At 40.1% G+C, this 25,587-nt stretch overlaps 1 protein-coding gene across 2 annotated transcripts in view; it reads left to right on the forward strand.

Moving 5' to 3' along the window:
- LOC109049284 (B-cell lymphoma/leukemia 11A-like) overlaps positions 1 to 25,333 on the forward strand; it is a 54,638-nt gene extending 29,305 nt beyond the window's left edge. For both annotated transcript variants that reach the window (XM_042736980.1, XM_042736981.1), the window contains exon 3: positions 20,045 to 25,333. In XM_042736980.1, coding sequence (XP_042592914.1) covers positions 20,045 to 22,107 — 2,063 coding nt within the window. In that variant the 3' untranslated portion in view covers positions 22,108 to 25,333. The remainder of the gene's footprint in view (positions 1 to 20,044) is intronic.
- The last annotated feature ends 254 nt before the right edge of the window (positions 25,334 to 25,587 follow it).

Here is a 25,587-nt window from a genome sequence, read left to right on the forward strand (position 1 = left end):
CCCTGTCCTCTCAGAGTTGGATGTACCGTGAGATACGCTCCACACCCTTCTGATGAGTGACTGATCTTATTTTTTCCATGTCCTTCTCAACAGTTTCATAAACTCATAGTTACATACGGCCTGTCAAGGTACATGCAATTTCCTCAGAATGACGCTCTTATGTCTAAATAATAAGCCCCTTGACAGCTGAAGGAGCCTTTGTGAATGTGTGTTTGTGTGTGATCTGTAGGTCACTGGGGAATTCCTAGTCTGCTTTACTGTACCGTGACTCTTACAGTGTCACCACACCCTGCCCAGCGCTGCTTATCAAGTGACACGCCAAAGTTTCTTTCGGCCTTGTTTGTACTTCTACCTCTTCCCTCCAGAGGTGTGTCCAGACGTTTTTGACTAGAGTGGCCCCTGTAGGACACATACTCACACAGGGGTAATTCCCTGATTTAAATTAGTAATCAAGTAGTCAAGTAATTTTTACTGTTTATACCAGAAGACTCCAAATAACATGCATTTTCATTTAACATGTAATTAAAAAAATTATATATATATATATATATTAGTTCTGTCAAACAATCAATTGAGATTAATCGCATCCAAAATAAAAGTTTCTTGTTCTGTGTTTTGTGTATATTTATTATATATATATATCCATGCACACACATACAGTATACATTTTGAAAATATTTACATGTGTTTACTATAATTTATATTATAAATAAATATATTTAATATATAAAAATAACATTTCTCTGAAATATACACATGCATGTGTGTGTATTTATATATACATAATAAATATACACAGTACACATACATATATTATGTAACTAAATAGTAACTAAATCAGTAACAGAGAATCAGAATCTCAAATCTTCTGGAACAACAAAATTAATTAAATTGTTATTAAATATATCTACACTCAAAGTTTCTGTTAATATATGGGGGGCCTTCAAGTCAGAAAGGTTTAGAACTGCTGCACTACATTGATCAGTCACATTGAGTTTTCACCTAATCAGACTTACATGCTGTCCTGGATAACACTGACATGACACATTACAGTCTGAACAAAATGCTTGCATTGTGTTTGCAGTAAACTAATTGTTTGAGTGTGCTTTATTTTCTATAATGTGCACTTTGTTATTTTGGTTCCTTGTATGATAATTTCTTTAATTTTGGTTTTGTTGTTGGTCAACTGATGTTTAGAATTTTGAGACATACCCATCTGGACCTGCCTCTTTAATGTGTAATATTTGTGCTTATATACAAAGTACAGAGCCCTATTTTGTGTATCTATACATATATATGTGTGTGTGTGTGCACACAGGGATCTGGAGTTTGTTAGAGGCCTCTCTCTGCCCTTTTCAAGCCCTGATGAAACGTTTGAAAAGAGACAGTTGTAAACGAGTGCAGAAAGTAGAGGGGGTCTGAACTGTGAACGGCATCAATTTTAGCCCGCCCGCTTCCTCATGCTACTGCGGGGCAGAGAGTATTGATGTCAGCCGTCGTTTGAAGCCAGTCTCCGCTAAGTGCTCTGTTCTGTGACTGGAATCTGATTGTCTGTTTTTAATGAAATGGATTAGTTCCACTTGTCCACTGTGAAACGAAATCATTTCACTCTGTTCAGACGGGCTTCTAAAAACAGTCTGATACTGTACAGAGCCGTGGTATTTACAAATACAGTGCTAGTTTGCACTGCAGCCTGAATATACATTATCTGTTTGGCTGGGAGCCACAAAGAGCAGAAACGGTGCTGCTTGCGTTTTGCTCTACTTGCGTCGCTTTATATAACTTTGTGTTCTGTAATGCAATGTGGGGTCGAGGACCGAGCTCAGGAGGGCAAGGCTGGGGTCAAAAATTAGAAGCTGAAACAGGATCATATGCACATAGTGAAGTCCCGCCTACACATACTCGTATAGAGAAAGACCGGTGTCCTTTGCTCATCTCAACTACTGGAAAAACCTTGTAAGTTGAAGGCTCAGACGGGTTTGGTGAGTTGGTTTTCCAGAAACGGTAAACACACTGCATCATAATAAATGTCAGCGACACACACCTCTCTCTTTTCTAAAGGCGGTTTTTGGGAAGTCCGGGGACTTGAGATAAGCATCTGAGATGTGTAACGTCAAACTCAGCCACCTTACAGAACGGTCTTCCCCCCTCCATTCTCTTTACTTCCTAGTACCCTGTTTCACGCCACCCCTATGAGATCTCTGATCTATAGGACCCCGGACACATTTTTGGCAGAACGTGCAGGTAATGTTCCAGCATGCTTTGAGTTGTGGCTCCTTGCCGTGTTAAAACCTGATTTATTGACTTTAGCTGTTGAAGAGGGCTTGCAGGTACAGCTGCGGTAATTAAAATTTCTATATCAGTTGTGTAAGCGTCCCGGGTAGGAACTGGTCACATTTTTGCTTATGAATGGCTGGTTTTCTTGGTCTTTATACATAAAAAGGCCTTCACGCTGAGTTCAGAGTGTTTGCTTTGTGTCCAACTCATACCACTAACTCTGTCTCTGAGCAGAAAAATGGATGGAGATGAAACAAATGGTAATATGTTCGTTTTTGCAGAGGCTCGGACCGTGGCTGTACTGGCTGTTGTGAGAGGTGTAGTGTTTGCAGTCCTAGTGCTGAGCTGTCAGCGGTAACGTACGATGGGATGATATGGATTAGAACACTTGTATTGAATTATCTGTGGGATTGGGAATAAATGTGGGTAGAAGCACTGCCATGAAGAATTAGACTGAGCTGCAAAAGCCACAGCCCCGCATGCATAGCATCCATCTTACCACCCCGTTATTTATGGTAAATGTTATACTGTAGTATTAGCGTCTTCTTTCCACATTGTACTAATGCCTGTCCCAACCTTTCAAACACACACATACAATGAGATGAAGATAAATATTTGCACCGTTTTCTTAGACTGTCATACTGCATTGTTCTGTAACTAAAAGCAGGAATTCTGCTTAACTACATTTCACAGTAGCATCACAATAGCTGCTAACTTTTAAACATGGCATGACATGGCAATTTTATTTATTTTATCTTAATTATTTTTTCTGTACCACACTTTGCAGCCAAGCAAGCTTAAGAAATAGTCAAACAGAAGAAACTGAAGAGATTGTATTTAGTGTAAATGTATCTTTTTAGTGTAATTGACACAGTTTTGTGTCAGTATTATATAGTAAGTATAAGATAGTATCTTTTATATATATATATATATAGTGTTTTTATTATATTTTATTTAGATATTTGTTAGTAGCTTCAAGTATAGCTAAGTAATAACTTTAACTTTAGCATGGCACTGCTATATCAGACATATGGGAAAAGTGCTCTGGTGTCACAAAACCTAAAGAACTCTCTCTCTTTCCTTCGTTCCCTCTAGTCTTTCTCTCTCGTTCTGCTAATGGCTGTGGCCTGCTAAAGGGGGCAGTAGAAGGGTCAGCCTGAATTTTTTATCCCGATAAAGTGCAGGGCCGCAGAGTGGCTTTGAGTCATGCGCTCTGTCCCGCATGAATAAAGCACACACACATACACTCAGACAAGAGCTTGTCCATTCACCTCTGCTTCGCTGCTTCACCACGGGCATCTGATGTGCCTTATCAGTGTATTGACGCATGGCACAAATTGTTTTATGACCACGTGGAAGCGGTTTGTTTCCTGATCTGAGCTTTGATGTCTGTCTCATTATCATTTTCACCCAACCCCCTCGTCTCTATTTTGTTTTCTTACTTTTATACACATCTGTGGCCTTGGCCCTCGGCCCTGATGGACATGTCTCCTCTCTAGCACCAACATGTACTGTAAACGAAGATACTGAATATGAGTCCAACAGCAGATTTCAAGCCCAAAGGTTAATGTGAAATGAGATAGACGGAGGCAATCTTTCCAGCGGGTCATTCATTTATGCTTTATGAACTTATGTGAGATACTGGTCTACCTCACTGCCCTCTGGACACTAGCAATCCTAAATAACTTCATTTAATGGTGTAGTTAACTCGAAAAGGAAAATTCTGTTACAATTTACTTACTCTTATGACATGAATGACTTGCTATCTTCTGCAGAAGACAAAAGAAGATACTTTGACTAATGTTTCAGCTGTATTACTCTTGTGAAAGTCACTCTTTCTTTAAATTATCAACTTTTGTGTTTAACAGAATAAAGTCATACAGGTTTGAAATGAGATGAAGGACTGAATTCTGAATGATGACAGAATTCCAGTTTCTTGGTCATACAGGTTTATAATTAGTTTTGATTGCAGGGTTTTAATCTTTGGCTTCAGATCCATCACTGATTTATTATAAATTCGGCTGTATTTATGAGAAGCTTTAAATTAACTTGTAATTTCCTGGTATATGCTCCAGTATTATGGAACAGGCCGCCAAAACAAGCGTCTCCAGGGAGAGAGAAAGAGAGAGTGAGAACAGACCCGGAGCGTATGAGCGATTGAGATGAGGTTCAGCTCTGCAGGCAGCCCGCACTCTCACCAGCCGGCCATGCGCCACTCGGGAGGAATGCAACAGCACTGTCTTGGCCGCTCTTGAAACAGTGCTCTGTTTGTGTGTGGCCTCGTGTCCCCGCTGCGCTCGATATATGTGCTCTTGAAGGCATGGATGTCACATGTTTTCCCCAGACCTGGTGGACGTGTCACACAGCTTGGGGCGGCAGTCAGGAGGGTGGTGTGATGTATCGGGTCAGACGGAGTTCTGTAGGGTTTGGTGTCCTCGCACTCTTGGAAAAGTTTCGTCGAGTTTTACATCTTCACCCATCTTCCTCCAACACACACATCTCTGGTATTAGTCGCTGCGGTTTCTGTGCCAAATTTGAGGCATGTATGTTATGGCTACGCTGAGAGGTTTTGGAGTGAATCGGGGGCTTGCTGGAGAGTGAGTCACAGAGTTCCTTTGGGAATGAGATAGGGAGTGTTTGTTGGCTTTGACATGGTTGCTGGGTTTCGCTCTCTGGCCTTGGCTGACATTACCTCTAGTTCTTGCCCCGGCAGATCCAGCCCATTCGTCCTGCTTGCCTCCCCCCCTCCTCCAGGCCATACCGAAAGCCGAGAAAGGCAGGCGCAACAAAGAAACCCAGATAGCGAATGCTGAGGGGATTCTGGGAGTGGAGCATGGGGAGCGCAAAGACAAAAACAGGTCGGGAGAGACGTGAGAACAGGAATTCCACTGAAACCTGAAATGGCTTCAACGGAAAAGCCGAGGTTATTTATGTGATCGCACTTGAGGCTATTTTCCAGGAGGGTGGCATCCTGCCGTAGCTTGTTTAGCAGTGATAGGCCACATGCTATTAGCATCCGAGTCCTGCCGGTATCTGAGGCCGGGTGAATTTATGTGAATAGCAATTTAATCTTCTGGTTTTAATGGGATATAAAACCCCTTCCCGGACAACTGTCCTCTAATAGGTCTTAAAAGTTGTTTGTTGGTGTCGATATGGGGGTAATTAGTAGACCCATATCTTTGGGAGAGGGCGTCGGTGGTCGGGGCATTTCTCTTTCTGCGCGGCCGGCCGATCTTTTGGGCCTGGCTAAAAGGCGCTGGCCACTCCTCGAAGGGAAGCATTTGGAGGGCTTGTGACCGCTGCGCTCAGGGGGGTGGAAGGGAAATGAATGGCACAGCACTTAGAGTTTCTCTGATGGGAACATTAGCCACATTAGACTGCTCTCAAAATGCCCTAATGGAGCACTCACACTTGAGCACGCACACACCACTAAAAAAGGGATTGCAAATAGTTTTCTGGAACTTTTTAATGTGTGATTTATATATTTCTGTAATTTGCCAGCTGCCCTCTCCCTTGCCTCTTAAGTAAGATAAAAAACGAAACCAGGACGGCCGGTAATTTCTCTGGACGAGATTGATGATAAGAGACAGCGGTAAAGCGAAGGGATCTTCAACACCTCACAATCTCCTTAGATGCCCTGACTTTAAATCGACTCCCGCACTACATGCTCTTGTCCGTAGCTTCCTCTTTTTTGCTCCCATTCTACTTCACCATGCGAGGAGCTACTGTGGGCTTCCTTTAAAGGTGGTGTGTGTGTGTTTTGGGGGTGTTTGTTTGGCGCTAGTGGCGGGGCCTTGGTGTTTGTGTAAATGTCAGAGGCTGTGTCGTTATTGACTGCTCTGTAACGGCTGTGTGCCTCTGTGTTCTCCTACACAACTAGCCCCAGGCGGCCTGCTGCTGCAATACTGCCTTTCTTCTGACGTTCATCAAACTGCTGCTTCTCTCTCTCCCTTTCCCGTTTTCTCCCTCCCAACCCCTGCTAGCCTCTCACTTACTTTCCCGCTCTCTGGATATGTTCTTTTTAGGGCAGTACCCAGTAGATGTGTGCTTGTCCACTCTGAATAATTTAGAGAAATTTTTGTCCTCTTGTCAGACACAGGCCTGGGCCGTGAGGCAGAGTGAGTGATCTATCTGTTTGGACCTTCTCTCATCGCTTTTCATTTTCACCAAGCCTCACCAACGCAGTCTGCTCACTGTATTCTAACAAATTCTCTTATGTTTTTTTCTTTTCTTTTGGAAACACATCTTATTAAAGTTGATGTTATTGTGTATATACAAATAAATACAGTTTAAATTTAATGAACTATTTGTGTGTGCTTTGGGCATTAATATAGTAATTAAATATTAAAATAAGTCATTAAATATGTGTGACAGAAACTGTAAATATATTATATTACTTTCTAATGTTTTTATTTATTCATTTATTTCGACAGAAAAAGGGGTTTTGCTTGTGTGGTATTGCTTATAATATATATATATATATATATATATATATATATATATATATATATATATACATTATATTTTCATATTTATATATTCATTTTTAGATATTCATTTTATAAAATATTACTTTTAAATACTTCTATGCACTGATATATACACATATTCTTTTGAATATTCTGTGCAGCATACTTATTCAAAAATGCTTTGTATTCGTTCCTAAAACAGCCCAGTTTGATTTGATTAATTGGTCCAAAGGAAAAAAAAAGTTTTATGGTTATGGATGTGATTTTTTTAATGTGTATTTTAGTTGTTACCAGTGAACGCTGCATGGGGAAATTTCCTCCGCTATTGATTTGAGTATTAGCTTCTGTTAGCATAGCAGCTAGCTCCAGTCAGATCTCAGGGGCTTATCCATGTGTTACTCATGAACTCACACACACATGGGCTCCTCACACCTCTCTCTGCATGTCTGTCAGCTCTTGTAGTGCAAGGGTCAGTGGCTTCAGGAGGCAGTAAGAGGCAGTTATGTGAATAAACTTTTTTATGGCTCTCTCACCCCGCTTACTGCGACCAGAATCAAGGGGATTTTACTGTTGACGGGGCAGCAGTTACAGTACATATCTGTGTAAAAAATGTCCTTTTATTGATTGTTGTTCTCGGTTGAATATATTTGAAGATTGTTTTCTAATACAGAGGGAAAGAGAGAGAGAGAAAATGCTGAGAGATAAAGTAATGTAGCTGCCTAAATTATGTGTTTTCCATTCAATAAGCTAGTGTTCCCAATGAGAAATAGAATAAATAGAATGAAATCACATTATTATAAAATAAACGTTATTATTATTATTATTATTATAATAAATACATTTACAACTTGAATATTTCATGTTCCTGTTGCAATTTATAATGCAGATTTTTATTACTTTTAGAACTGTAATTCATTAATTCCCACTCATGTCCTTAACACAAAGACACAAAAGTGCAACAAATGTAGCTCTTGAGACTAAATTTCTATTCCAATATTCTCTATATTCTAATTTCTATCAGAATCAGGCTCAAAGTCCCATATGCCTCACTTCCTTTTCTCTTACTTGCGTTTTCTCTCTTCATCTTTTCTTGTTATTTTGAGAGCTCTGGGCATCTGTGAGGCAGAAAGCGGCCTCTTGGTGAGGCGAGGTGTGTGTTAGATTGTGTATGTGCCTGTTTATGAGAGAGGGTCAGTCTTGCTGAGGTTTCTTCTCCTGAGACTGCAGAGCAAAAAGGGCTCTGACTTACAGGTTTAACTTTTCCTTTTGTTCTTTTCTTTCTCTTTCTTTCTCATCAACTCCCCCCTCCACCCTGCCCCTTTCTGAACCCCTGAGGTTGAGTCAGTGCAGACCTGCAGCCAGATAGTGGAGAAAAAAAGAAAACATTTCCAAAGATAGTCTGGGCTGGGAAAAACAAACACCTGAACAGCCCCCTGGTGCCGATGGACAAATGAATAAGAGCAAAAGAGAGAGATACCAGAGACAGTGTGAGGGGGAGGAGATGAAACACTTGTAGGAAAATGTATGAGAAAAATCGTAACATTTAATATGACAGATGTAGGAATGGAAGTCCTGGCTTTCAGTTGAAAGGGACAATTGGCTTTTACAATTGCCTCTAGAGTTGACATGCAAATTAACTAAACTAGGGCTTGCACAATGTCGGATTTTCACTACATAAATTACTGTGGCCAAAATGATCCACAATAATGATATTGCAATATCTATAAAAATAAATAAATAAATAATAATAATAACAATAATAATAATAATAAATAATGCTGTCAGTCAACTTTAACTTTTTGTATTTTCAAGTTTGATTTTGTGTAGGAATAGCTACACATTGTGTTTTTTTTTGTTCTTTTTTTTTTCGTTTTATGACAGATGGTAACAAGCGTTAAGGTGCAATACTGCCACCTACTACGTTGGAGTGTCAACTAAATGATAACTAGTGCTGAATTGTGTACAATTGTTTGTGTATTATTAACATCAAAACCAACTTTTCATTTTTTTTATATCACTTTTATCTTCAGTACCAGTAGGCTATATTTGAACACCTCTAACCTGAATCATCCTTAGAAATGCAGGTTTTTTTTGTTGTGTTATTTGACCTAAAGAAGCTTAAGTCCTCAGATTTTATGTCTCATTTGAAATGTTTAAACATAATCCATTAAGGCAAATAAGAGTTATACTTACATGCCTATTGCTAACATAAAAAATAGCGGCTTGTGTTTTGTTTTATGTGTGTGTCTTTCCAAGGGCGTGAGGCCAGTACCTGGTGTTTGTTGAGCTTTATGATGGTACTGTAAGGCTGATGAGTGATCTTTTGTGGCCGACAGCTGCTGCTGCTGACTGCCCTGCTCTGCATGTCCCTGCACATCCCTGTTCTCTCTGTGTATATGTGTGTGTGTTTGCGTGCAGGTGACCGCTGACCTATTGCGTGTGAGGAAACAAGAAAAGTTACCACTCTGAATTTATCTGAACACCTTCCATCACAAGTGTCAGCATTTGTGCTTGTTTGTTTATCTGAGCATAGATATTAAAAGGGGATAAATGCAGACAAAATAAGAGCCTTAAAAAGCCACTGGAAGCCTCTAGTGTACTGTACTTCATATACACTATACTACAGTGACAGAGCCGAAGGTAGTTGAATAATTAATGAAGTACAAGCGAACAGACTTCCAGCTGTTCAGCCACCGTAGGACACGCTATTCATGAATGTTTGAATGTCCTATAAGAAAATATATTCAAATTGAAAAAGCACAAAAAAGCCTTAATGGAAATATGAATTGCCCAAGTTGAATACGATGGGGGACAGAAAGGGCGAAAACGCTGAGCGAAGTGCAATTATGTGAAAGCAAATGTTATGGAGCCTCAGAACTGGCTTTGGTCCTCTAATTAAAATGGCTGAAAATGTTTTGACAGTGTCTGAAGCCATGCCCCGGGCCCCAGCTCTCCGCAGCTCCAATTTCTCTTCCTTACAGATGCAGCGATACATTTATGCAGAACGTGCTGTGAATATCTCACTCACCCCCCTCCTCCCCTCTGTTTCATTCCCTCGTTCTCTCTGGCTTCGAGAGAGACAATGAAGAAAAGAGGTCTCCATGATCTGTGCTTCAGAGGCTGCAGCCGAAGCCCCAGCCATGTGCCGGTTTGCTGCGTTGTTATACGAATGATCTGTGTGTTTGGACAACACTAATGCTGTTTGGGTTAAATGAGTGCTAAGGCTTAATTAATAGTCAGCCATATTGAAAAGTATATTTCAAAAAAGACAGTTTTGTAAATCTTCGGGGATACCTCAGACTGAAATCAGAGATTTAATTCCAATAATAATAATGACTATTTCGGCAGTAATGATTTTGGGCACAAAGCCTGTGTTCCTCCACAGGAATAAATGAATCTGGGTTTAATTAATTGATGCTTTTGGAGCAGTGTAGTAGTTTGCACAGTGATTAATTAGGCTATTTATGACAATGAATGTCACTCTTTCTTTGCCATCCTCTACAGTCTTCTCATTCTTTCTAGGGTCCCATAAATGTGTGTGCGCGCATCTGGATGCTGGTATTTCTCTCAGCATTTTTTTCTCTCTCCTTCGCTTAAAAAAAGGAAAAGAGCAAAGCTCACAACCCTTCTATGCTGTAATTTGTGCTCTCTATAATTTTGACATTTTGGTTTTGGGTTAAGAGTAGTCTACAGTTGCCACCATCAGCAGTGAACTCTAAGAGAGAGAGAGAGAGAGAGGATGCGCACATGGTTTTACGCTCCGACGGTTATATAAAGGTTTGGCCATTTAATTACAATCATAAACACAGTTTAAGAGGCTCTGACTGTATTATTAAAATTATGTTTATGAGGTTATGCGGGAATTCATATTTAAACAATCCATTCCAGTGTCTACGGAAACCTGAATCACACAACCAAAGCGCAGGAACGGCAGTTAAAATAATCCGAGTGAAGGAACAACGGTTTTGTTCATTGTTCACTGGTGTTTCCGCCAAGAGTACTCCATCTGTCCCTCTGGGGCTTCTGCTCTCCAGGCATGTTCCCCAGTGGTAAAGCGGATCCCCAGTACAGTTCCTGGGCTGCTTCTATGTAGTTATCATTAGGATACACACTCCCTCCATTCACATACATGAGCAGAGGATGTTTGACTGCTGGTTAAAGAAAGGGCTTCACTAGGGTTGTTCAGTCTTTTATCAAGCATTTATCTGATCAAAATATAATAGAAACTGTAATATTGTGAAATATTATTACAATTCAAAATAACTGTTTTCTATTTTAATATATTTTCAAATTTATTAATTCCAGAGATAGCAAAGCTGAATTTTCCACAGCAATTACTCCAGTTAATCATTCTAATATGCTGATTTGGTACAAAAAACATTTCTTATTATCATTATGGTTGAAAATAGTTGGATTATATTTTGGGTTTTATGAATAGAACTTTCAAAAGAACCCCAATTATTTGAAGTATAATTATTTTGTAACATTACAAATGTCTTTAATTTTGATGCACTTTACAGTTGATGAAGGAAATACATCCTTGCTGAATAAAAGTATTACAATTATTATTATTATTTTTTAAATCTTACTGACCCCAAACATTTGAACAGCATCATAAGCTGCTTTGTGTGATAATGTTTATTGAAGTATTAAAATAAATGCCACTTGGTTTTATATTTTGGTATATAATGCAACAACATTTTACATAAATAACAATAATATATATTTGCATATAATGTAGTGAATATTTGTGGATGTTCACGTGTGTCTCTCATGTGCAAATATACATTTACACACATATCCACATGTCCTGATTGGTCTCCTCGCCAAAACAATAACGCTTTTAAATCCCAGTTCTTTAAAAGCACTCAGGGGTAATTGTGTTTTGTCTTCGTTCTTGTGTGGCAGATTGTACAGCAGCGCCTAATGACACACCAAGAGGATTGTGAAATTAGCCTCATTGTTGCTCTTAAATACTGAAATCAACTTCTCGTATTCAGCAATAACAGAATACGTGCACACGTTACGCTCTGGCCTGATCAGCCTGGTTTGATTCGACATGCTCGAGAGGGAAACGTATGCCACTCTCTGTGGTTATCATTAGCTGGGCAGGCCCTGTTTAGCTGTGTGTATTTCTGATTGGAAGGGACACGTCTCTCCTCACTGTAATAATGATAAGGAGAGGGGAGTCAGGTGTGTGGAAATCTCTCCCGCTCTTAATTGCGCTTGCTGTCCGGCAGGCAGGCAGATGGGAGACATGGTGCATGTTGGAATGAGTTGATGCTGGGATTACTCACATAATGTGGAGAGGGAATCCCATTAGGATTTTTAATTTTAACCCATATTTTCTCCCCAGGGCGATTGACCCATCACAAATTGTTGCTATACACTCTTTTACACCTTTCTTTATAAAAGTTGCAAACGTCACATATTTTACGTTTATTTCTTAATTCCACACATGCATACATAATATTTTCTGTGTCATTAGTTAAAAGTTTCTTTATTTGGGACTTGAAATGTGACCTAGTTGCTTCTTATCAGGGTTCGGTGAAAGTTAATAAACGTGAAAGTCAGATTTTTGCCGGCCTGTCCAGGTTAATTACTGACATGCTTCTGCCCAGGAGCACCAGTTCTAGTTATTACAGTATCTCTTTTAAGTCACAATTTTTTCCCTCTCTCTGTATATTTGGAAAGCACAGTCTGTCTATATGGGCGCATTACATCTCATTATTTAGATATTAGCGTGCGTTCTTTTGGCGAGGCAAAGAGAAATGCATAATGTTTGGGTTTGGAGGACACACAGTGTGAGAAGTGTCTCTGAGTCTTTTGTGGGATTTTTATGGCACTTCCTCTGTCCAGCTTTGTTAGTGAACAAGTGTTGGTCAAACAGGCCTTTGTTTGTGGCCAGTCACTCGGCACACCACAAAGAGTCTGGAACTGGACAAAGAGCCGAGTGTGTGAGAGCTGTGCTGGGCCGACCCAGCCAGACTGCTTAGAGGAATACTGATACAAGCCAGAGACACACATGACCTGAGCTTTGACACACATTGGCTAAACACAGACACCCATTAGACGTCTTGCTCTGGTCAGAATTAGCAAATATTTTCCTTATTATTGTCATTATTATTTTATAGTTAATCAAATCAAAAAACAATAATGTTCACTTTTTAATATATGGGTATTTAGTATGAAATAATTTTGGGAGATTCTCATGTCTTGTAGCATGTTCATGCTGTACTCCTTATTAAAAGTAGTTTAAACAGCATTTTGTTATTGTTTATACAAATGTGTGTGTATGTGTGTATTTTTGCTACATTGTGGGGACCCACAAGGATAGTAAAACCTGAAATTTTTGACACATGGGAAGAATTATTAAAAATAGTAAATAATTTTTATCTGAAATTGTAACAATGCAAACAGGATTTTTTTGTAAGGGGTAGGTTTAGAGTTAGGGAATAAAAAATATTGTTTGGTCAGTATAAAAGTAATAGAAGTCTAGAAAGTCCCCACAATTCACAGAAACAAATGTGTGTGTGTGTGTGTGTGTGTGTGTGTGTGTGTGTGAGAGAGAGAGAGAGTGAAATTAGCAAATTAGCAAAATTAGTACAACTAGTTAGATTAGTCTTTCAAAAGTGCATGCAATTTTACTTGAAATATCTGTACTTTTAAAAATTAATTTGTCACACTGCAGGAAAATTTATATTTAATAAGCAAAAGCTAAAGGTGATTAAAAAATAACAAATAACTTCTAATTAATGTTGACCAGTAACATAATCTTGATATAAACTACTATTCAAAAGTTTTGGTTAATCTAATAAATATTATTATAAAATTTTTAATTATTAAATTGAAGAATGTTTTTTTTGGTGATTTTAATTTTGATTTGTTGTTTTTATTTTATGTGATTTTTTTACATAGAAAACAGCATTTCACAATATTATCGATTTTACTCTATTTTTGATCAAATAAATGCAGCCTTGGTAAGCACCTTTTAAAAAAATGTCCCCGAAATTTGATTTAAAAAAGTTTGACATTGATTGATTTATAAAATGTATTTTATTTGTCGATGTTAATAGGATTCCTATGCACTGTGCTTAATTTATCAAATGTTATACTTAAATTGTAATGTCATAATTTTGAGACTTGAGCAGGTGCAGAGGTGAAGGGACACCTCAAAAACAAATATATGCAGAGGCTCTTGAAAGCATAAGCCGCTGATAAAATTCAAAAATGTTATTACATGGCATTGTCCTTTCTCCCCCTGCATTCAGTAATCCCGTTACTGCATTGTTGCATTACTTCAATTACCATTATCTCCGAGAGCTGTTGAATCTTAACACAATCGTCAAGGACAAAACAAAAGGAGCCGCAGTCTCGGCTAGTGACAGCAGTGAAGCTGTCGAGATGGAAGGCTGAGAGTACAGCTCGCGAAATGCCAGCAACTGTCCAAATGACCTGCACTTTCGCATGTAGGAGGTTTTGAATCACTATACGCAAGTGCGTTTGTATCCGGTGCTTTTGTTTGCCGCGGACGCCGTTTGTGTGTGTGAGGGGGGTGGATTTTTTAGTGGTGCATGGAAGAACAATGGATGAATCTGCATGTCGGGGATATTGGGCTGCCCGAGCTGTTTTAATCTGGCATTCATCTTAGTCTGCCAGCGCCATCGATCCAGACGGCACACAGAAAAATCCACCCCACTCTCTTAACAAAGCCAACTGTAGACATTACTCCAAATATACAGGCTCTCCATCTATACGTGTCAGTCATCCATGTGTGTCAGTCAAGATAAATCCATTCGTTTCATGCACTTAGCTGTATTTAAGTGTATTTTAATGAAATTGGTATGACGGTAAAACAATTTTTCATTTGTAAATGCACTTGTGTAACTAACACAGTGCCTTTCCAATACCAACAAACAGGTTATGCATGTGTGTGCCTGTGTGTGTGTTTGAGTGCACTTTTGCAATAAAATACGGCTGACCTGCATGTCCCTTGGCGGATTTTATACGTTTTGTGCCCCAGACGAGCTGTCTGAAATTTGCACGAGTCATAACTTGAAACTTTTTGGTTATTTTTGCACTGTAAAGCTATCTGTTTAGTGTGCTACAGTTTTCCTGCGCAAGATGCAGAACTCAGCAGGGGGGGGTGGGGGGTGGGGGGGGGATTGGTCGGATGGGGGGCTCACAACATATTTCCTTCCTCCATGTCTCCGGTTTCATCATGGGCACCAGTCACTCTCTGCCAAGCCATCACCGCTCTGTAATACAGCCTTACTTTTTGTCAAGATCATTTAGTGTGGCTTTATCTAACTGCAGTTTAATGCGTGTGTGTGTGTGTGTGTACCGATTTAGCTGGATTAGTCGGTCCTGTGAGGATGTGGTTGGCAGTTTGGGAGGGGAGGGGGTATGGGGGGTGTTCTTGTTTTCCCGTGGCTCTGTGCTGTAACATTGCTCTGACATTTCCCTGTGTAAAAACTGCCAGCAATGCACTGAGTGCTCGCATCCGTCTGTAAGTAGCCGTGCCGCTGCCAGCTCCTGCAGACCAGTCCAACAACTGTCCCGCTTTCGCAGCAAATTGGAGAGCTTTCTAATTAACTGAGGAATCTGTGAAAATTAGAGCAAGGCCGCTTTCCGAATTCTTCTCTTAGATGCTTCGAGTGTCAAGGCACAGATTAACATTGCATTTAGCAAACTTGCGCACCCAGCGGCGGCCGAGAGACTCGAGCCACGTAGTAGCGCACATTAAACAGCTGTGAACCCACGAGTCCCTCATCTGCTTTTACTGCTCACCCGTCTCGAATGCTCAGCTCTCGACTTCTCCTCTCAAAAAGACAGTCAATGACACAAAGAATACTCTTTCAACTCTCTTGAGAAAATTAAAATTAGACCAAAAGGGGGAAAGGAGGGGGAGGCTGATTTCTTTGGCAGGCTGCTGCTTTTAATTCCACCCAGTAAAATCTTCAGAGTCTAATAGCAGATTATTGGAGCACCTGTCGGTGGCTCGCCGACTCCCGTCATCGGAACAGATTGTGACAGTTTTGTCAGAAGAAGAACCTGGCTGTGAGTGTGCCAAGCACGATGCCCGCATGGCACACGCTGGTGCTTGCGAGATGCACGCCAGTCAATAATACCGCAGCCTGCGTGAAGCTATCAATTATTGCCGCAATTATTTGTCTAGTTGGATATTCAAAATGTCATGTGAAAAAGATGATTACATATTCCACTGAGCGTTGCCATGTGTAATGAAATGAAGCGGGCCCTTGTTAAACATGGAGATGAGGTAACCTGTCCTTCAGAGATCTCTGTGGCTGTTGAGGAGACGGCAGACCCTCAAAGTCTATTTAAAGAACTGAACCTTCTGAGGACCCTGTATTGAGAGCGAATTGGGTTTTGTGTTCAACATGATGCAAATTAAAACTCTCCTTCAACCTCGACAACAACAGATCGCCATTACAGTTGTAGCTGTGTGACAGGAGTGAAAAATACCCTTTGCATGATAATACAAAAATGTATACTAGGTTAAACCCTCTGCAGGTGGCAGCAATTAAATATAATTTCTGCAGATTGTAATGATCCATAATTTATCTGGCCTTTGCATCAACCCCACTGATATAAAGTAGTGCAGTCTTGATTTGGTGCAGGGCTTTCAGCTGTTGGTCATGAGTGAGATTGTCAGGAGGTGCTCGTGGGTGGCAGGGCCATAGAGCAGCAATGTGCTGTTATTTTTCTCTGTTCACACCAACCGTCACCTCCCTCACTGCCCATCTCTGTCAGCTGAAAGCTGGCGTGTGATATCATCACCGTTGCTCTCTTGTTCTGGTTCCTTGTGATCATTTTTACATTTATTTTATTTAATTATTTATTTAAAAAAACATCATTTTTTTAAAAGTTGTTTGAACTGAAATGTGTGTTGGCAGTGTATGTATACAACCACCTTAAAATTATAAAAATCCACCCAGTGTTTTTTTTTTTTTTTTAAATCTACTAAAATCTCTACCCCTTTCTCAAATCGAGCCGATCTCAGATACTTGTCTTTGTGACGTCACACAGACAGGCCCCTCCCACGATAGTTTGATTGACAGTGGCGTTTCAGCACAGACTGGACCTGCCCTGAGTGAGCTGTCATCAGTCAGCCATTGTTTGACCGCCGGAGCAGATGTAGACAAGAATGACTCCTGACATCTGAGCCGTTGATTACGCAGTGGATTATATTTGTTTCTGAAGGGAATGTGCCCCCGATCTACCTAAATGCGTCTATCTTTGCGCGAATCATTCGTGGTCCAGCTTTAACAACAGAAAAAGTGAGTTTAAGGTTTTTTTAATGAATCTTTGCAAATCACCTTTCCTAATAATGTGCTAATTAGCAAATTTCACAATGAATGCGGCTCAGAGAGCAACTTGTAAGAGAGTGGTGGGGTCAGCAGAGCTCATTAACATTTAAAGGAAAATGTTACAAAATGGCTTGCTTTGAAAAAAAGCTGTTTTTGACAGGGTAAAAAAGGTGTTTTTTAAACTACCATTGAGAAATTTTAACCAAACTATCCTATCGACTTTTCAAGAAGACCCGAAAGAATCATATCAACTTGTGGTAAATGGGCATTAAATGACCACTTTAAACATGTATGTTTTGTTGCCTTTAATTAATTAATAAAATATATACCTCATCTGGATTTCATTTAAAAAGGAATCTATCTCAGAAAAAGATTATCTTATATTTTCACTGACTTATTTTCGGTGAAGCTGCTCAATGGGTCTGTTTTTGTTTAAAATGATATCTAATATAATTTGAGTAAAATGGAACACATTTATGGTTTGATGTTACTGATAGGACATAAGATGATAAAAAAGTTTGGGAAACACTGATATACGTCACCACGTTTTATATTAGATTGAGCTTTACTCATCTTAGTCATTCCTTAACGCCTATCATTTATTTGTTGCACACATTTGTCATGTAGAGTGGGTGTGTGTTTTCATTTACCATGTTTAAGAAGTGCCAAGCCAGAGACAAAATGATGACAGCACAAAAGGGTGCAGCGATGTCCGGAGGTGGCTGTCTGCCCGCCACGGAGCCTTCCAGAACCACCCCCATTTGTGTGCATTAACAGGATTATCTGAGAAAACCCACAGTGGCTCTGGCCTGCCTTTCCTCCTCTGAGCAGCAGAAAGGCCTTGCCTCGTTACATGCTTTGCTGGCTATTGAAGACTTCAGAGAAAGCCCCTCTAAGGGAAAACAAACGAGATGAAAGAGTGCACGCTGCCTGTTCGGCTCCGTTCAGCACCTCTTTCAGCGTTTCTTTCCGCCATCTCTCCATTTTTTGCTTTTTCCCTCTCCCCTCTTTCTCTTGGGATGGTTGTAAACAGTACATGATAGCAGTTTAGAGACCTCTGGCTGGTGGGGGGAGTTAAATCCATCTCTCCTGTCCATTTTCGCTGTTTGTTGTTGTGGTTCCTGTGTGGATGATGGCTCTTTTCCTGACCGCTTGACCTTGAATTTTGGGAGCGTAGGTAGATATCTGTACCTTGCATGTAACATCCCTTTTAACGCTGGTAATTTTCAAAGTTCAAACTGCCACTCATTACCTCATGAAAATATCCATTTCATTGCCATTTGTGAGTTAATCGTGTGTTTTTTAACTATAGGCATCCTGAACCTGCTGCTTGTTTACCTGTTGATGGTGCAAATGCTATTTGCAGCACTTTATAATTTTTTTTTTTTTTTTTAGGAATTTATTCACTGCAATTATCAAAAATAGTTCTGTAGCTTTTGACAGCTTTCATCTGGACTAGATAAAACATCTAGACTTGAGCATATTTATGAGAGAGTTACGTTTTTTCCTTCAATGTGTTTTGTAATAATGATGTTTTTAAGTTTTTTTTATTAATATATATATTTTTAAACGTTTTTATAATACTAAATACATTTCGCACGTTTAATACAGGCATGTTTAAAAAAAAAAGGGGTAAAACTAGTAGGTAAATTATAAGTGTTGAAAAAGTTGTAAAAACATCTATTAATTCGTTTACAGAGACCAGACAATTGGGCATCCGCTAGTTTTTCAAGTTTTTTTGTTTTTTTTTTGAGAATATAATGTATCAGTTCCTCCAAAATGCAGAGACAAAAAATATTTCATAAATGGGTAACATTGCATTAGGCTTCAGCACAGTGTGTTTAATGATGAAAGGCTCTTGATTCCAGCCTCCTTTATTATTTAATCTCCTAAATGAGGTGGTGGAGGAGTCAGAAACATTAAATGAGATTACAAATGCAATGGGAGGAAAATCGCCCCTCATTGTCAAAGTGCCATTGAAAGTCAATTATTGTTTTAAATGTTCCTTTGCTGTGACAATTGTCTACATACTTTAATGTTTTAGTTGTAAGGGAGTAGGGTCTCTATTTTTGCTTTTTTTCTGTTCTACTGGTAGATTCCTTTATTTCAATTTTAAGCAACTCATCTTTTTTGAGTTTGCATTTGAAGAGCTGACAATTTATTAATTAGAATTCAAATTTCCAATGTACAACTGTTACTATTCTCCTATAGCTTTCCACTGGTTAAAAACACCTGAATTTTGTGTAAAGTAACCTTTAACACATCTTAACAATATGTGTTTCCTCTGTTGCCCCTTTACAGTATATTTTTCTGTAGTCCTTTCAGATTTTGTTTACTGTATGCTTTCCGTTCGTCTGTTTTTGTACATGGATGAAAGTGTTCAGCTTGAGAGAGCACTATTGTTTGCTTTTATAGCCCTGCTGACAACCGTTACAAGAATCAGCTGTACACCGTTCAGGAGGAGTGTGTCAGCCCATGCAAAGACCTAAGCTAAACCCCAACCGAGTCTTTCTCTGCTGGACTACCAGTGCTTTGTCTGGTCTTGTGTTGTGAAAAGCTCTGCTCCACTGGGTCCTGGCCTGTAGTGCTGTTTGGGAGCATGTTTATAATAAGAGCTGTGTTTACTGTTATGTGATACTTGCTTTAGCCTTCTGAGGGGCTAAAGTCGATGAGAGACTGTTAGTATGGGGGTATGCACAGGCCTGGGGTCTAGATGGGAGATGAGGGAGGTTCATAAATGATTAAGACCCAATCTTTAGGCTTTTTGTATGTCCGAAATAAACAAGGGAGCAGCTGAGAAATGGAATGAGAACAAATGCATGTAACAGATCTAGAGATCTTTTAATGGTTCTATTCTATTCTATTCTATTCTATTCTATTCTATTCTATTCTATTCTATTCTATTTTTCCTTTAAATAAGTTGCAGTTAATATTCGAGAATTAACTCTTCTCTTATGTGTTTTACAGGTAAAGATGAGCCCAGCAGCTACACGTGCACAACCTGTAAGCAGCCGTTCAGCAGTGCCTGGTTTCTGCTGCAACATGCCCAGAACACTCATGGCTTCCGCATCTACCTTGAGAGTGAGCGCGGAAGTCCGCTCACGACCCGAGTGGGAGCTCCTTCGGGAATGGGTGCAGATTGCTCCTCTCAGCCCCCCTTGCATGGCATCCATCTCCCAGAGGGAAGCCCATTCCACCTGCTGCGGATACCCAACTCTGGACGTGATGGACCCCCTCTCCGAGAGGGTCGGTTTCCCCCTACTCCGCCTCTCTTTAGCCCTCCACCCCGCCATCACTTGGACCCTCATCGCATGGAGCACCTGAGCCCGGAGGAGCTGGCTTTGGCCACCCACCACCCGAGTGCCTTCGACAGGGTGCTGCGCCTCAACCCCATACCTATGGATCCCCCAGCTATGGACTTCTCTCGTAGGTTGAGGGAGCTGGCTGGTAACACCTCAGGGTCAACTCCTCCTCTCTCACCTAACAGGCCCAGCCCTATGCAACGGCTACTACAACCATTCCAGTCAGGAACCAAGCCACCCTTTCTCTCCACCCCTCCCCTACCTTCCATGCAGTCCCCCTCTGGCTCCCAGTCCACCCCAACTCCTCTTACGCAACAGTCTAACACGCCAATGAAGAGCAAGTCATGTGAGTTCTGTGGGAAGACCTTCAAGTTCCAGAGTAATTTAATCGTGCATCGACGCAGTCACACGGGTGAGAAACCTTACAAGTGCCACTTGTGCGACCATGCCTGTACGCAGGCCAGCAAGCTGAAGCGGCACATGAAGACACACATGAACAAGTCATCACCCATGACGGTCAAGTCCGACGATGGCTTGTCCACAGCCAGCTCCCCTGAGCCAGGAACCAGCGACTTGGTGGGTAGCGCCAGTAATGCCCTCAAGTCTGTGGTAGCCAAATTCAAAAGCGAAAACAACCGCCTGATTCCAGAGAACGGAGAGGAAGAAGAGGAAGAGGAAGAGGAGGAGGAGGAGGAAGAAGAGGAGGAAGAGGAAGAGGAGGAAGGAGAGGAGGAGGAGCTGGAGAGAGAGGGAGGTAGAAACAACTACCACTTTAGCCTCAACCTCGAGGCTGCACGGCACCACGAGAACAACGGCGGACGTCTGGGTGCAGGCGAGGATGGGATCCCGCGCTCGCTGCCTGAGGTTATGCAGGGCATGGGCTTGGCTGCCAGCATGCAGCACTACAGCGAGGCATTTCATCAACACAAGCGAGGAGCCCTAAACTCTAACAATGATGCACATAGGGACATGTGTGATGAGGACTCGGCTCTGGAATCAGACAGAGTGGATGAGGGCTGTGGCTCAGCTATTAATGGTCGAGGCTCATCCCCCAGTGAATCTGCCTCTGTTGGTTTGTCCAAGAAGCTCCTACTGGGCAGTCCTAGCTCACTTAGTCCTTTCTCTAAACGAATCAAGCTGGAGAAGGACTTTGACCTCTCCACCCCTACAATCCCCAACACTGAGAATGTCTATTCCCAGTGGTTGGCTGGCTATGCTGCTTCTCGGCAGCTGAAGGACCCCTTTCTGAACTTCGGGGATTCCAGACAATCGCCTTTTGCCTCGTCTTCAGAGCACTCCTCAGAGAATGGAAGCCTGCGCTTCTCTACGCCACCAGGGGACCTGGATGGCGGTGTCTCGGGCCGCAGCGGGACGGGCAGTGGTGGCAGCACGCCACACCTCGGGGGTCCTGGTCGGCCCAGCTCAAAAGATGGCAGACGCAGTGACACCTGCGAGTTCTGCGGCAAAATATTCAAAAACTGCAGCAATCTGACAGTGCACCGGCGCAGCCACACGGGTGAGAGGCCTTATAAGTGTGAGCTCTGCAATTATGCCTGCGCTCAGAGCAGCAAGCTAACACGGCACATGAAAACGCACGGGCAAGTGGGCAAGGACGTTTACAAATGTGAAATCTGTCAGATGCCTTTTAGTGTGTACAGCACCCTTGAGAAACACATGAAAAAATGGCACAGTGACCGCGCATTGAACAACGAAATTAAAACTGAGTAGCGGTGGAGTGTGGTGGCTCACTTGCCAGTTAACAGCGAATAACACCTTACCCCACTCCCACCCTCATCCTTGTAGATTTCCCTGTTTCGCTAGTCCAGTGGCGGCTAAGACAATGTGCTTGGCACCACCAGCACACCCTTTTCATTTACCGTTGAATGCATGATCTGTATCGGGGCAATACTATTGCATTGACGCAAACTTGGAGCCTTTCTCTTGTGCAATAATTTACATGTTGTGTACTTTTTTCTTTTTTCTTTCCCATTTTGGAAAATTTGACAGCATGCATGATATATTTGGGCTAATTTTAAAAATAAATTGTCCCTGGTTGGTTAGTTGTTTAGTAAATGTGTTGCTGTTTTATCGTTCATTATTTTACATGTTTTTTTCTTTATTTTTCTTTTTTTTGAGATCAAAGAAAAAGAAAAGAAAAAACAACCATGCTGCATACATTCTGTAATACATATCATGTACAGTTTTGTGTTGTAACATGGAGGACTACAGGCTATCGCTTAACCCTCTTTGGACGGGCTGGAAATCGCACTTAAACTAATCTTTCAAAAAGATGTTCTGTCCACATAGGGTTAAAATACTAATTGGCCCCTATTATGGAATAAAAAAAATTACAGCCTTTGGATTTCTTAAAAAGGAAACAGCATTAAGATTTGAATTTGTACTATCATTTGGTAAAACAAACAAAAAGAGTGCCTTGGATAACTTGAAATTGCATTGGTTAATCTCATCTGCTGTAATTCTGGAGTCTCAGCTAGATACTAAACAAGGATCGATCGGATCCTCAGAAGGTTCTTGCATCAAGTACCTTACCGCTACAGTCATCTGTGACTTTAGAGAGAAATAGTAATAATCAAAAAGCTAAGGAAAGTTCTAGTTAATCACCATTAGGTACCTACGTAAAACGTATCCTTCCATTGTGGTTTATGTCCTGGGCATGGCACATGCAGTATATGGTGTGGGATTCAGCCTTGTTTACTTCTTCTATCTGAAGGTACTGTACTTGGCGGTACTAGTTGTCAGTCCACAATCATTTGACTATTCTGTGTTTGTTTAAGTCTTCTCTTCAGTAGCACAACATTTTGATGTTTCTTTGATGACCATTGTTAGTGTGAACGTCCATTGCGAAGGAACACCTGAGGGCATTTGGAGCAAACTAATGTAATGAACACTTGAGAATTGGTTAAGATAGCATTGAAATATTTGCAGCTGTCAGTGATGATTAACTATGAATTGCCTACAGGTCTGAGTCAAAATCTAATTTCTTTATTGCCTATGTCTGAGGTCCCTAAAAGACTAAATGAACCTGAAAGACCGACCAACGAGAGCGAGATGCAGAGAGAGGGAAAACCATACACGTCACTTTTGTTACTTTGTTTTATATGAGTTTCACACACGGTGTGGTATAAGTTGACATTCAAGGAGACTCTTTTTCATTGTTGTATTATGACATCAATGACTATAGACAATATTTTGTTGTTTAGACAGCACCTGCCACTCTGCCCTTCTTTTTATATTAGACATGCTAATTGGAGGTATAGTAGTTGAATCTAAATTAAGATTTCTTGCTTGTTGGACAACAAAGTGCACTGTTAAAGTTTCCCAGTTTACAGGTATTCACGAGAGGGAAAACTTCCTAATGAATCGAACATGGTGTCATTGTTTAATGTAAAAAAGCCAACTCCTCCTCTCACCTCATAAAGATAAAGCCCAACTCCGATATAATATTATTGTGTCAAAGCACACAGTGCTTGACAAAGTACGGACAATTGAAACTTGCTGCTTTCACTGCAAGAACTTTTTTTGTACAAATCTTTTTTTAAGTATGAAAATAAAATGACTTTTTTAAAAAGTAACATTTCATTATCTTAGGGGAAACTGTATTTAAGTTTGTTGTTTCTCTTTTCCTCTTTGTCTTGGTGGTGTTCAAGACTTGATCACAATATATATAAAATGGGAAAAATCTGTGATTTTTTTTTTCTTTTTTCATCTTGGCTCTTCACAGCTCTTCAGGTCAAACTTGCATTGGGGAAAGGTTTAAGATTATATATAAAATATATAATAGAGAAACTTAAATATAGGAAAATGCACATCATGTCAGTTCCTATGCTAAAACACATTTATGGTCTACTTTCTTCTGTATTTCTAGAATGGTATTTGAATTAAATGTTCACCTAGTGTAGGTACTACAGTATTTATATTGAGGCTTGTATTTTTAACTGTTGCTTGTTCTCTCAAAAGGTATTATTGTACCTTTTTTGGTAGTGGAAAAAAAACAACAAGCTGCCACGGTATATTTTTTTAATTTGGCAGGATAATATAGTGCGAATTATTTGTATGTTTAAAAAAAGAAAATGGAAAAAAAAAAATCAAATAAAAAAATTAAAGTATGTGGCATTGTACAAAGGAGGCCATTCAATGGTTTCCCTGAGGAGTCTTTTGAGAATGTCCACACTAGCTAAAACAGGTGGTTGTACATATCTTTTTTCTGTTCTTCTTTTTAAAAATCTCCTTTGCTGCCATTCTGTATGCAGTACAGCAAGCTAATGTTGGGTTGTTCTGTAGTGTGCTTCTGTCTTTTCACCTGTCTCACCTGAATACATTCCAGCATCTTGAAAAAAAAGCTAACTTCATATGCAGTAAAATACCAGTAAATAAACAAACAAAAATCATTCAAATAAATGAATTCAAATAATCAATGTTTTGCAGGTGTTTTTTTTTTCATTGCCAAATATTAAATGGTGCTTTATATTTAGATTGGGACGACTTTCATATGCAAAGCATATTTAAAAATGAAATGGAACTAAAGGAGCAGCCCACTTAAGTTCATACTCTTTTGTAAATGGCAATGCGGAATATTTTGTTATCAGCCTTTTCTATTCCTGTTATGAGAGCTGTTTGTTGTAACTTGAACTTGAACTTTATCTTTTTCAATGGGAGTCACTATTTATTATTGCTTAAATACTCTGTTCAAAACGGAGACATAGAATGGATCATTTTTTGTTGGTTTGTTTTCTTTCTTTTTCTTTTTTTTTAAAGAAAAGAATGACCAAAGGTCATTGACAGACTTGCTTTTTGTTGTTTTTGTTTCTGGTCTATGTTGAGTTTTATTGGAGAAACCACTGTCTGTGTTTTCTGGCAGTTGTCTACATTATCCTGTTCACCAACCAATTTTGTCCCTTTATTGAAAACAATTAATAAAAAAAATTTAAGTATATACCTGTGTCTGGTGGCAAAGATTTCTCTCTGGATTTTTATCTTTTAATTAATTAATTAATTAATTGATTGTATAGGAAAATTGTATTGCATTTGACACACACATACTTACACAGCTCAGAGTATCGTACTAAAGCCATGATGGTATTTAACTCTCATTTGTTTGAACTCTGCTGGGTGTATGCATGTAAAAAAAAAAAAATTTGAACGGTCGTACTGAGCAGCTCTGGACTTGTGGCACCATCCCCCTCCCCC

Source organism: Cyprinus carpio, chromosome B13 (assembly GCF_018340385.1).
Source record: "Cyprinus carpio isolate SPL01 chromosome B13, ASM1834038v1, whole genome shotgun sequence".
Lineage (NCBI taxonomy): Eukaryota > Metazoa > Chordata > Actinopteri > Cypriniformes > Cyprinidae > Cyprinus > Cyprinus carpio.